The sequence below is a fragment of the Eptatretus burgeri genome, chromosome 1 (genome assembly GCF_056783735.1).
Source record: "Eptatretus burgeri isolate ZD-2024b chromosome 1, Ebu_testis_v1, whole genome shotgun sequence".
In the NCBI taxonomy this organism is placed as follows: Eukaryota; Metazoa; Chordata; class Myxini; order Myxiniformes; family Myxinidae; genus Eptatretus; species Eptatretus burgeri.
The window spans coordinates 102,704,345-102,718,203 of NC_140961.1; the positions used below are offsets into that span (position 1 = coordinate 102,704,345).

At 43.8% G+C, this 13,859-nt stretch overlaps 1 protein-coding gene across 1 annotated transcript in view; it reads right to left on the reverse strand.

The window, feature by feature from the left end:
- The window catches only part of LOC147035079 (extracellular calcium-sensing receptor-like), a 37,641-nt gene that overhangs the window by 1,582 nt on the left and 22,200 nt on the right, over positions 1-13,859 (reverse strand). The window contains exon 3 of the mRNA XM_085893367.1: positions 10,828-10,951. Coding sequence (XP_085749493.1) covers positions 10,828-10,951 — 124 coding nt within the window. The remainder of the gene's footprint in view (positions 1-10,827; positions 10,952-13,859) is intronic.

Genomic DNA, 13,859 nt, shown 5'->3' on the forward strand with positions numbered 1-13,859 from the left:
ATGGGGGGAGGACAGAGGAAGAGAGGGCAAAGGAGGGAGAGAGAAGGGAGGGAGGTGGGTGAGCAAGGGGAGCAAGGAGGGTGAGGGAGCTAGGAAGAGGTCATCAGAGAGAGGTGAGCTAGGAAGAGAGAAAGAGCAAAAAAGAGGGGGGTGGGGAGAGAGACGCCCACCAAACGTCGCTATACACTCCAGGAGTGGGAGGTGGGGTAGGAGCGAAAAGGATAGTAGTGAGAGAGGAGGGGGTGGGTGTGGGGAGGAGGTAAGCGTGAGAGGAGTGGTTCTCGACTTGCGTTTGGTAGTGGGACTTGTGGAGAAGGGGGGATGCAGGACTGAATGAAATGGGGTGTGTTAAAACAGCACATTCATACAGCACACAAAGACTGCCAGGAGATGTCCATGGGGGTGGAGAGAGGAGGGGGTAAGCATGAGGGGAGGTGGAGGGAAAGCAGCATGATGGGAAGGGGAAGGGAAGGCAGCATGAGGGGAAGAGGAAGGGAAGGCAGCATGAGGGGAGGGGAAGGGAAGGGCAATAAAACGCACCCATACAGCAATATTTTCTCTTTAACCGCCAAATTCGATATTAAAAAATGGCGAGACCTATGCTATTTACCTGGCAAAGGTCTGTCTGCATGCATGCATGTTCACACATGCAGTGGCCTTTGCACCGCTCTGGTTGGCTCACTCCAAATCTGATTCCTACTTGCTATCCTATGGGGAAGCAGTTTTAAATTCAAAACTAAACCATCAGTCCTTAACAGTCCCCTTAACAGAGGAGTAGGGGTGTAGAAGCAGGGGGAGGGGTGAAGGGTGGTAGAGAGAGGAATAGGAGAGGTTTCGGAGAGAGGGAGAGGGTGAGAGAGAGAGAGAGAGAGAGAGAGAGAGAGAGAGAGAGAGAGAGAGAGAGAGAGAGAGAGAGAGAGAGAACGGTGGGGGGGGGGAGGGTGAGAGGGGGGAATGCGGAAGGGGAGAGGGAGAGGGGGGATTCTGGCAGAGTGACGTGCAGTTCAACAGCACATGCATTGATGAATCACCCTGATAATGAAACATCGGGATGACAGTTTATAGCTGGGTCGGGATTTGAACCCAGGCAAGACAGCTGAAAGTGAGCGTGTGTACCTATCAGCTATCCTGCCTTGATGTGTTGATTCATGACTTTGCAACAAATGAAAACATTTTTTACTCATTGCAAACATTTCACTTATTTTACCTTCCTAACTTCGGTATCAAACTGCAGTATCACCATCGAAGGTTGAAGAGCACGCGCCAAATGGCATCACCAACAACTCCAACAAAACAGTTCAAGAAACTTAGAAAAACTAAAAGTTTTATTTTTAGCTCGCCTGTTCTAAGAACAGAGAGCTATAGCGATAACCCCGGCATGAGCGTGAGCGTCAGCGTCAGCGTGAGCGTGAAAATGTTAAAGTTTTTGGTGCAAGTTATTTCCTTTCTCATGTTTTTATCTACCACACTATTTTTTACTGATTACAATATACAAATACATATATTGCTTTAAAATTATTTGGATCAGATTTCACTGCAAAGCTTTATAAAAAAATATTATTAGACTAGTCTTTTAAAAACGATAAATGTATAATCAGGTGAGCATTGGGTGGCTTTGACACCAACTCTGGTTTTTATATGTATTAATCTATGCTGAACTGATGGTCATATCATGAAAGAAGATGGCACAAAAAGGGGGAAAATCGTCTGTTCTCGGTTGCAACACTCATGACCGAGTTACAAACTGACTCTGGAAGCAACATCAGCACAAGCACTGTTCATCAAGAGCTTCATGAAATGGGTTTCCATGGCCGAGCAGCCATGGAGCAAGCCTAAGATCACCATGCGCAATGCCAAGCACCTGCTGGAGTGATGAATCACGCTTCACCATCTGGCAGTCCGACGTATGAATCTGGGTTTGGTGGATGCCAGAAGAACACTACCTGCCCGAATGCATAGTGCAAACTGTAAAGTTTAGTGGAGGAGGAATAATGTCCAGGGCTGTTTTTCATGGTTTGGGCCAGGCCCCTTCATTGCAGTGAAGGGAAATCTTAACACTACAGCATACAATGACATTCTAGATGATTCTGTGCTTCCAACTTTGTGGCAACAGTTTGGGGAAGGCCCTTTCCTGTTTCAGCATGACAATGCCCCTGTGCACAAAGTGAGGTCCATGAAGAAATGGTTTGTCGAGATCGGTGTGGAAGAACTTGACTGGCCTGACTCGTTGGTATAAGTTATCTATAAGTTATCGAAACGTTCTGTGTACATTACTAATACTTTATGCATACATCCAACTCGTTATGAATACGCCAAAAACTTAAAAAAAAACATCAATAGTTCAGTGTACACCAGTGTTTTACATACATTTTGATACGTTGCCATACGCTGGCTAAAACGTCAAGGTGTGACAGCCCCTTGAAGCCGCTGTCACACCTTGACGATTTAGCCAGCGTATTCCGACGTATGAAAAATTTGTCTAAAACGCTGGCACACGTCGGATACATTATGGGTAAGTTTTGTATACGTTAAGAGCACGCTGGTATACGTCGTAGTATGGTGGCATACGTCGTAGTGCGTGGCATACGTCATAGTACGCCGAGCTCGTCGACAAATTTTAACATTCTCAAAATGTTCAAAACGTTCTGTGTACGTTAATAATATGTTATGCATACATCCAACTCATTATGAATATGTCCAAAACTGGAAAAAAAAACATCAATAGTTCAGCGTACGCCAGTGTTTTACATACATTTTTATACGTTGCCATGCGCTGGCTAAAACGTCAAGGTGTGACAGCGGCTTTAGCAGTGACCAGTCAGTGTGACAACTCACAACCAAGTTGCTTATTTTTCCTCATTGACAGGAGTACCAGAACCCATTTTTTAGCTGACAAGCTGACATCAGCGTTTTGCCCCCAGTGTTTATGCACAAACATAACTGATCTGCATTTACTCTCTAAGTTGTTAACAAATCCACCATTTCCACAATCAGTGAATGGTCGTTAACTCTCAACCTTGGCCTGTTTACCAATGGATTTTCATCATTGCTGACTTACCCATCCCTATCATCAGAGCCGATTTCTTGAAGCATTTTGGTTTAGTTGGTGGATTTCAAAAACCATTAAGCTCCTTGACTCGACCACAAATGTTTGTGTCAAAGGTATCACCTCATATGTGCCTTCTGTCAGTCCAATGTTTGTCAAGTCCGACCATATGGATATGATGCCATCCTTCAACAATACCCAGAAATAATGCGGCCGTCCTACAGTGAAGTGGTGGTCAAACACTCCACTCTCACCACATTGACATGTGTGACGTTTCAGTCATCGACTATCTCTGAATCGTTATGCAATTGCAAAAGCGGAGTTTGACTACAGGCTTGAGCTGGGTATGATTCGAAATTCAAGCAGCAATTGGTCCTCGCATTTACATATGGTCCAGAAGAAGATGTCTAGTGATTGGAGGCCCTGTGGTGACTACCGCTCACTGAACCGAAACATAGTACCAGACTGTTACTCAGTACCACACCTGCAGGATTTTACTTCTCGACTCTGGGGAAAGCAAGTTTTCTTGGTGAGAGTGTATCATCAGATTCCGGTATAGCTGGCTGATGTACATCACAGCCATTACCACTCGTTTTGGCCTTTTTGACTTTGTGTGCAAACCCTTTGAGTTATGCGATGCAGAACAAACTTTTCAGCACTTCATTGATAAGGTCATCTGGGGTTTCCCTTTCATTTATGCCTCCATTGATGATCTGCTCATGGCCAGCAAGATGATCAAAGAACATGAGCAGTATTTGCAGCTCGTATTCACTGGCTTATCACAGTATGGCGTCATCATAAAAATGCCAAATGTCTGTTTGGCATACCCTCATTACAGTGTTTTTGGCACTTGACCGACGAACATGGCATCCATCCGCTGGGTAACAAGGTCAAGGCGATCTAGGACTACTTGCAGCCAGCATCAGTGTATAAGCTACTGGAGTTTCTGGGCATGGTGAATTTCTGCAGGAGGTTTGATCATCTCAAACTGTGCAGACACCCTTCAATCCTTCATCCACTGAATGATCTCTCACCTGACATGGGAAGGAGCCAAAAAGACTTTTGGTTTGGACAGTTGAATGTGCTGCTGCTTTTACTTCAGTGAAGTATTTGCGAGCAGAGGCCACGCTGCCTGTCCATCCTAAGTCAGATGCACCACGATGTATCATAGTGGACGTGTCAGATGTGTCAGTGGGTGGAGTGTTCCTAAAACATGTGGAAGGAAAGTGGGAGACGATTTAATTAGTTTCCAAAAGATTGCAGCTCGCAGAATACAGCACCTTTAGTCACAAGTTGCTGGCGGTTTAACTCACAATTTTCATCATGCTCCTGATGGGAGGCAGTTCTGTGTTTACACTGACCACAAGACGTTAACACCTGCTTTCCAGTAAAAACCTGATCACTATTCACAAAGAGAGGTCGACACCTTGACTACATTTCTCAATTTACCACCAATATACGTCATGTGAGTGGTAAAGAGAATACTGTAGCTGATGCTCTCTCAGGGTTCGATAACACCACCCTCGACACAATAACCTCCATCGATTTCAACAGGCTTGCTAAGGTGCAGCAGGGGGAAGAGGAACTGCAGCATCTCAGAGCCAGCTCTACATCGCTTAATATCAGTGAAGTGCCTCTCTCTATTTCTGAAGGTACTCTTTTTTTGTGACCTATCCACTGGCATTTCTTGTCCATATGTTCTTGATGAGTTCAGACGTGCCATATTTGATGCTTTGCACAATATATTTCACCATGGTATCAGAGCAACACAGACCTTGTAATGCAACACTCTGTCTAGTGTTGAATGAACCACAATGTGAGAAACTGGTCCAGAGCCTGCCTACAGTGCAAACAAGTGAAAATACATTGCTACATGGCAACACCATTTGGTACCTTTGCATCTCCTGATGCCAGTTTTGATCATGTGCACATTGATTTAGTTGGTCCCCTTCCACCATATGGCGGTAACACACATATATATGTATGTATGTGTGTATATATATATATATATATATATATATATATATATATATATATATATATATATATATATATATATATATATATATATATATATATACATATACATATACACACACACACTCACGTGCATTGATGATTTTACAAGGTGGCCAGATGCTATTCTGATACCTGACATCGCGGCGAAGACTGTAACCAAAGCTTTCATTTCCAGATGGGTTCCAGTGCTTGGAGCCCCATCTATTATCATCACTGATAGAGGATGACTGAGTCCTCACTTTTCAAAATGCTGACTGAGTTACTTGGAAACAAACACACCAGAACTATTTCTTATGACACTGCTACAAAAAGGCTTAGTGAACAGTTCCATCGACAAGTCCTCACTCACAGCGCAAGCAGACCCACAACCCACAAACTTACTGGAAGGGCTTATGGGCATTCGTCCCATCGTGAAAGCTGATCTGGGTTCCAGCACAGTTGAGTTAGTTTTTGGATCAATACTTCGCCTTCCTGAGCAATCTGTTGCCCCACAACTAATATTCACACCAGTTTGGAACTGAGCAATTTGGTGGACAGACCTTGAAGGAGAATGAGTGAGTTACATCACATCCACACTGGAGTTCAGTAGAGTTCCACTCATTTGTTCAAAGCTTGTACCCATGTTTTGGTTTGCGACAACATTGTCAGGGCTTCTCTGCAACCTCCCTACCACGTCCCCTTCCGAGTCATCACCAGGAAGGACAGGTACTTCATTCTTAATTTTAATGGGAAGTCCAAAATAGTCATTTTCGACAGACTCAATGTCGCCTACATGGATGAAGAGTGTGATACAACTCATCCAACTGCTAGAGCAGAACAAACTGCAGTTACATTGACTCCCACTCTTCCTGTGAGCCTCCACACAACACAACCAAGTTTAGCCCCATTGAGATTTGCATCAATGTCTTTGCCACTGACAACTGTATCAGACATAAGGAAAACTCATTCTGGAAGACATGTCCATTGGCCTAAGAGATTTGTTCAGGAATTTAAATTAGGGCTGACACCTACAATATTATTGAACATCTCTCTTTGGACATCGATCTAGGGGTGAGCTGGTGTAGAGAGTCGTTCATTTTTCATTAAATTTTGCAAACAGCGGAAAGAAAGCAAAGGTGTGAGCATTATTGGCCAATCACTGGAGTCCTTCCAGAGAGCCAATAGACATAGCAGATACTGCAAGGTACACTCAATGGGAACTAATCACCACAACAAAATTGGGTGCTCGTGTGCTTTTCCTTGCAAGCCTTTATCATTTTTCTTCCAGAGTTACTCAAAATTTCAATATTTAATGGTGAATTTTGTTTGACACTATGTCTGGTGTTGGTTTAATGGTATGGTGGCGGGCCTGGGATCCGAGGGTCCTGAGTTCAAATCCTGCTCAACTGTGGAATTAATATGAGGTGGGGTTGTCTCAGACTGTTATCCTTCTGAGGTCAGCAAAATGGGAACCAAAATGAGTAACAGCTTGCTGGGATGATTGAGCCATTTGAGTATCCTGTGTTGGAGTGGTGACCCATTCAGATGGTGCCCAATAGCACAGGAGACTGTTTCGGCAGTATCAACGTTCTGTATACAGTGTATTCCCAATGGATGGATGTTTGGTGCTCGAGACCACCAAGATGATTGAGTGAAGTGGATTTTGTTTGTTTGGATGAACAACAATGATGACAACGAATATTTCTTCTCTAATGCTTGCCATCTTCGACACCATTTTAAAGCAATGGTGGCCCAATGCCAATTCTCCCCATCTCCCCAATTCTCCCCATCACCTTCAATTTCTAGCTTCCCCACTTTCCTAACGTCCCCCATCCCTCCCAACTAATCACTCTATTTCTGATCTTAAATTAAAAAACCCTACCTTTCTCCTTGCACACTCACGAGTCTCGATTCTTCTTCTTCTTCTTCTTCTTCATCTCCTCTTCATCTTCCTCCTCTTCTTCCTCCTCGATTTTTCCTACAACACTTCCATGACCTAATCTGTTGAAAACTCTCTCAAACATCAATAATAATAACAAAAACGATCTCTTATAATGCTTCATCTTCTTCTTTCACACGTCTGGTACTCTTTACTGTATCATAATGCACTACTCTTCTGATATTTAAACAGACTGCTCTCAATTCGACCTCTCCTTCATACCTTGCCTAAAAAAATTCCAACTGTTACAGCGTTTCTTCTCTCCATTCTCTGAGTTCGCCATTACTGCATCCATCAAGAATTGTGTTAAATCGAATCTCTGACCTAAAACTTTTTTTAAAAACCCCAGTTTGCTATGAATGTTCACTTTCCATCAACCATTCTTTTTTTCCAACTTCAGTGCCAACTCACCCCTCTCACCCCTCACTCTCAAAGCAACCACCACACTCTTCTCCCTCCAAGCCTCCCTCTCACCTCTCTCAAAAAAACTCCCCCCTCACGTTTCTCCCACCATTCATCCCCCTCACTCATCCTTCTCAAAGTTGCCCCCCCTCCCATCCACAGAGCTGCCTCCTTCCACTGCTCTCTCACCTCCATCTCTTCACTCCACCTCCTCAAATCCTCAACTGCCTTCTTCCCCCTCTCTTGTCCCCCCTCTCCCCCAGAACCACAGAGCCTTTTCTCCTCCTCATTCGGCCCCCTTCCCCCGATATTCTAAAATCCCCCACACCCTTTCAACAACCATCCTTACCACCCCCTAGTCCCTTGTCCTACCCTCCCCCTCCCCCCCCCCCCCTGCACCCAAAGCCTCCTTCCTCCGCTACTTCTTCATTAAAAGTGTGGACCTCAAATATCCAGGGCCTTCGCTCAAACCTTTCAGATCTTTCCATACAGGTTGCCACTGACAAACCAGACATAATCTGCCGAACAGAAACTTTCCTCCCCCAAGACGTGTCTGACTCCCAAGTATCTCTCCCTGGTTACTCCCTCTTCCGCAATGACAGACCTGAGCCTCGTCCTGGTGGCGGAGTTGCTCTCTTCATCAAAGACTCTATTCCTCACTCTCCTTGCACTGCCCTCACCCCCACACTCCCAGGACTACCTCAGGCTACGGCTTCGCTCCACTCCCACCTCATGTTTATATGTGTACTGTACCGTCCACCTAACAGTGATGACTCCATATACACCTCACCATCCGAAAACATGGACCAACTTCTATCTTCTCATCCAAACTCTCTCTTCCACATATGTGGCGACTTCAATTGTCATCATGCCAGTTGGCTAGGTGTGGGGACCTCTCTCACCTGTCATGGCACTTCAGCAAAAGCTTTCTGCGACTCATTGGGACTGACTCAATCAGTCAACTTCCCGACCCGGATCTCAACCAATGGTACTCTATCGCTTCTGGATCTGATTTTGACAAATTTCCCTGACAATATCTGCTGCTCTTTTTCCGCTCCAATCAGTTCTTCCTTCCATGTCCTTGTCAAAGTGGACATCTCTCTGGCTATTATCAGAGAACCACTTCACCACCGTCGAGTCTGGCATTTCACTCAAGCTGACTGGCAGGGTCTCCAAGCAGCAATCAAACTTATAGATTGGTCTCCTATTGCTACTTTCTCCAACATCAACTCATCCTGGGAATTCTTTCAAAGAAACTTGCTCTCCCTCATGCACAGATTTATCCCCTCTCGTCTTCAGTTGTCCGACCCTTTCTCCCGCCCTTGGTTCACTGAAGCTTGTGGTGAAGCAGTTGTCCTGAAACCACTTGCCTTTGCCTCATGGAAAGCAAACCCAACTGAGGGCAATCTCAGTTCCTTCCACAAAGCTCGGAACAAGTGTGTATCTACACTCAGGAGAGCCAGAAAACATCATTCGTATCTCAAGTCTGAACTCTCAAACCTCTCTCCTTCCTCAAAATACTGGTGGTGTCTAATCAAATTTGTTTCTGGTGTATGTTCCCCCTCCATTCCTCCCTTACCCCAAATGGCCGCACTGCTGATACCGCACGTGAAAAAGCTGAATGCCTAAACTCAGTGTTTGCAGCTAAATATTGTGTCCAAAACCCCTCACTTTCTCGACCCACCTTACCCAGTCGCACCCAACTGTCCCTGGACTCTTTGTCCTTTTCTCCTGACAAGGTGGAGAGCTTGATGTCAAACCTCGACTCATTCTGCAACCGGTCCAGACGGCATCAGCCCACGTGTCCTCAAAGCCAGCAATTCTGCTCTTGCTCACCCTCTATCTGTTTTATTCACACTCTCATTTGCTCAAGGTCATCTGCCATCTGCTTGGAAATCAGCAAACATCACTGCCCTGCACAAAAAGGTACAAAAACAGATCCCTGCAACTACAGACCAATCAGCCTTCTCCCAATCATCAGCAAGGTTATGGAATCCATCATCGCGTCAGACATTAAATCCTTCCTCTTCTCCAATGGCTTGATTTCCAATCATCAATTTGGTTTCAGACCAGGTCACTCTCCCTTGGATATGCTGCTTCTGCTCTCCCAACAATGGATGGAGGTCCTCAATGCCAGATAGGAAATCGGAGCCATATCCCTGGACATATCACATGCTTTTGACACAGTCTGGCACCCTGCCCTGCTCACCAAACTCTCTTCCTATGGTATCCAAGGCCATCTCTACTCATGGCTCGCAGACTTCCTCTCTTGTTGCAGTCACATTGTTGCCCGAAATGGAGTTCTTTCATCCCCTCTTCCGGTCCAGGCTGGAGTTCCTCAAGGTAGCGTTCTGGGCCCTGTTCTTTTTCTGGTTTTCATTAATGATCTCTCTGAATCTCTGGAAAATCCTCTATATCTCTTTGCTGATGCCTGCACCCTCTGCTGTACCATCGGTCATCCCTCAGACCCGCAAGAAGCAGCGTATTTGCTCACTGCAGATCCTCCGTCATGCAAAGTCCTTCCTCGGCCCTCCTGAGCTCCTGACCACTTACAAAGCTTTTGTCCACAGCCTGATGGAGTACTGCTCTACCCTCTGAACTGGTACTCCTGCCTCCCACCTTTCTCGGCTTCACGTTGTGGAAACCAAGGCATTTCGGATCATTGGCATCTCCCGCAAAGAGGCTGTCTCTGGGCCTCTCACTCAATCACCACAGGTTGGTCGGTGGTCTTTCTGTCTTCTACCGTCTCCTCTCCAGCCTCGCCCCCCCCCCTTGCTCACTCTGCGATTTGTCCCCACCACATTTCCACAGGGTGCTCAAGGTCCGTCAACAACCGCTTTCTGGTCAAACTACCAAAATCACGAATTACTGCTCACCTTCACTCTTTCATTCCTCTTTTTCCCCACCTTTGGAATAAACTCCATCACTCTATTCATTCCCATTCTTCCCTCCAGGCCTTCAAAACAGCTGTTCACCACCACCTCTCATCATCCCCCATCCAAATGCTCGATCTTTTTTACCCCCGATAATCCACCCAAGCCCAGCTCCTTCAAATTCCCTGCTTTCCTTCCCGAAAGTCCCTGTAATGTCCATCTTTTATTCCCCATATTCACCGTCCCATCCCTCTCCCTTCCACAGATCTCCTAATGACTCTGTTCCCCACTGTTTTGTCCTTCCCACTCCCTCCTCTCTTGTCTCATGTCCCCCATGATGTGCGTTGTGTGTTAGCTCTCACAACAGCCTCGACAAGGTATACAAAAAATAAGAGATTAAAATAAAAACTAGTCAAGGTTTTGATTCAACCCAAACAGAACGAAACTTTGAAGTATTCAGCGAATTGTATTATTTTCTTAAGGAAACCAATGAAGCTCACAAAATAAAAACAATAGCACATCAAAATGGATATAATGGTGAAATTTATCCCACACGAAAATTCACTTACCAGTGACATTGGAATATTCCTTTGCTGTGCAGTGTATGCAGTCAAAGCAACAAAATGGTTCTGCTTTGCGTTCCATCTTCCGTGTTCCAGGCAAACAGGACTGACTGCAAACTGAGTGTGGTTGCTGCAAAGAACATTAATCTGTGATAAATATGGGAAATATCTTTTTCAACAACTTTGAAATGGATGTAGAGAAGGAACTGGTGGATAATCCCTCAACAAGCTATCATTTAAAATGACAATTTGTTCATGATTTTAGACAAGGAAATTATGTTTTGTAGAAAGTGAAATATAAATCACAATGATCGAGTCAAAATAAAACAATTTTCCCACCCATTTTATCCTTGTCCAAAACAGTTGTTTTTAGGGCATGCAAGGCTTTCATCTTTCTTCCCAGGTTTACATTTTACAATGTTGACAAGTTGTTTTATCCACAAGAAGTGGAAATATTGTTTATGCATTTCAAACTCTTTCTCACAACCTGTCTCACCTTCTTCTCCCCTTAACAACTTGAATAGTCATTCAGAACAACTCTCTATTTGTTCGTGTACTTCATTATAATCCCAACAACAATGACGACATAGTTAAACAGAAGACTAAGGAGGAACCCGAAGAAGTAAACAGCAAAGATTGCTTTTACATCTGCCTCAAGTGTGATGAAAGATGTATCTTATAGTTATGTCACCACCCCTTCTCCAAACTCTCTGACCCTAAAGCTCTCTCCATGATCAGGCCACAGCAACTTTATCTGCCATCAAATTAGTTGTTTATGTCTCCTCCAGTCAAAGCACTGCAGCTCAGGTCTTCTGTCACACCCAGATATACTGGTCCCAGCCAAGAAAAAATAGGAGCATGCATCCTGAAGCTCACCTGGATCAGAAGGAAGTCACTCAAACCCCCCATAAACCTCCATGGACACCGATTTATTTTATTAGATCCTCGTGGAGGATCTCTAAGTCTGACTCATGTTGTTGTTCTTCATCTTCTTCTTGTGGACTTTTTTGTTTCACAGCCTACAGTTTTCATCGAAACTTCCTGAAACTTGGCATATATATGTAAAAATACGCTGTGCAGACAGTAACCATCTCCGATTTTGAAAATTCCTCCTAGAAAAAAAGTTATGATGTCAAAATATCTCCGCTAATGGAAATCGCCTAAAAAGTTATCTCCGAAACTAGGCAAGCTTTTTGAATTCTGTTTGTGGGAATCGAACAGGGCAATAACAGAGATGAATTACGACGCATATGACATCACTATGAAGTCATATCAATTTTTATGACATCATTCCTATTTTTTGACATTTTTTGTTTCACAACCCAGAGTTTTCATCGGATATTCGTGAAACTTGCCATGTATATGCAGAAAGCCCACGCGCAGGCAGGAACCATCTCCAATTTTAGAAATTCTTCCCAGATAAAAAGTTGACGTCGTAATATCGCCGCTAATGGAAATCGCCTATACCATTATCTCCGAAACTAGGCAAGCTGTTTGAATTTTGTTTGCGGGAATCAAGCCGGGCATTAGCACAGATAATTTATCGCAAACCTGATACATCACAATGACGACATATTCGTTTCTATGACGTCATCATTAAGAGAACGAGGATCTTAGCTCATTTGAGCTTGTTTGATTTTGTAATGCTGTGAACAATCTTTAGTACATCACAGCTGATGAAGGTTATGGTTATGTTTCATTGAAATTGTGTGTGTAGTTTCATAGAAGAGTGTCAATGCCTATTTTGGGGGCTAAACTCCCCTTAACCCCCCCCCAACCTCCCCCGCAGACCGCTTGACCCTGATTTTTAATGTTGTGAACAAACTTTGGGACTTCACGGATGATGAAGGTTGTGGTCAAGTTTCATCCAAATTGTGTGTGTCGTTTTGGAGAAGAGAGCAAATACCAATTTTGAGGGATAAACCCCCCTGCCCCCCATCCCCACCGTTGGCCCCATTAATTAGCAAAGATTTTGAATGTGGTTAATAAACCTTCGTTAGTTATCAGATATGAAGCTTGTGGCCAAGTTTCATCAAAATTGTGTATTTGGTTCAATAAATAATAACCGAAATGTAAATGGATTGACTGACTGACTGACTGACTGACTCACTCACTCACTCACTCACTCACTCACCGACGAACACTGCGCGATCGCATAAGCTCATGGGACTGAAGTCCAGGTAAGCTAAAAACTAACATTTTTTTCCTGCCAAGGTTTTCTCAGTTGTTCCATCAGCCTTAGCCTATAATCTTTCAACTTAGCTGAGGGGCCACCCTGTATTTGGTCTCAAATCCAAAATGGCCATCCATTACCCAATGAATCTTACATTTTAATGTTCGGAAATCTCTAAACCTAAAATACGACTTTTTCTGGTCGCATGTTAGGTATATGTATCATTACTTGATTTTGGAACGATTTGCATTTCCTCTCAAATCCAATATGGCAGCTAAAATCCAAAATGGGCATGAAACTGCACTGAATTTTACTTTTCATGCATTTTTTTTTTGCTGTAAAATCTATTTTTGACCATGAAATTTGACATTTTTCTGGTTGCATGGTCGAACTTATCAAATCACTATATTTTGGAATCACTTTTCGTCGACAAAAATGCAATATGGCCAATAAAATCCAAAATGGTCGCTAATACCCATTGAATCTCACATTTTTTCTGCTCCAAAATCATTTTTAAATGACAGAATACTCTACATTTTCTGGTTGCATGTTGGGGGAAAATAATTAGTTAATTTTGCAATGATCTGCTATTGATCTCAAAATCCAATATGGTGTCTAAAATACAAAATGGCCAGCAGACCCGACTGATTACCTTCGCCGAAGGAGAGGGAATTGCATTTGAGTCTGTTTGTTTGTCCCCACAGAACTTTCACGTTTTTCTCAGCAAAAGCTTGTCGGATTGAGATGAAATTTTCACAAGAGGTGTGACTATGTGTACAGAATTTTTTAAGGATAATTATGACATCATAGGTCATGTAGTGTGGTAGCCATGTTGGAAAAATATAAAAACTTGGTTGGGACCTCT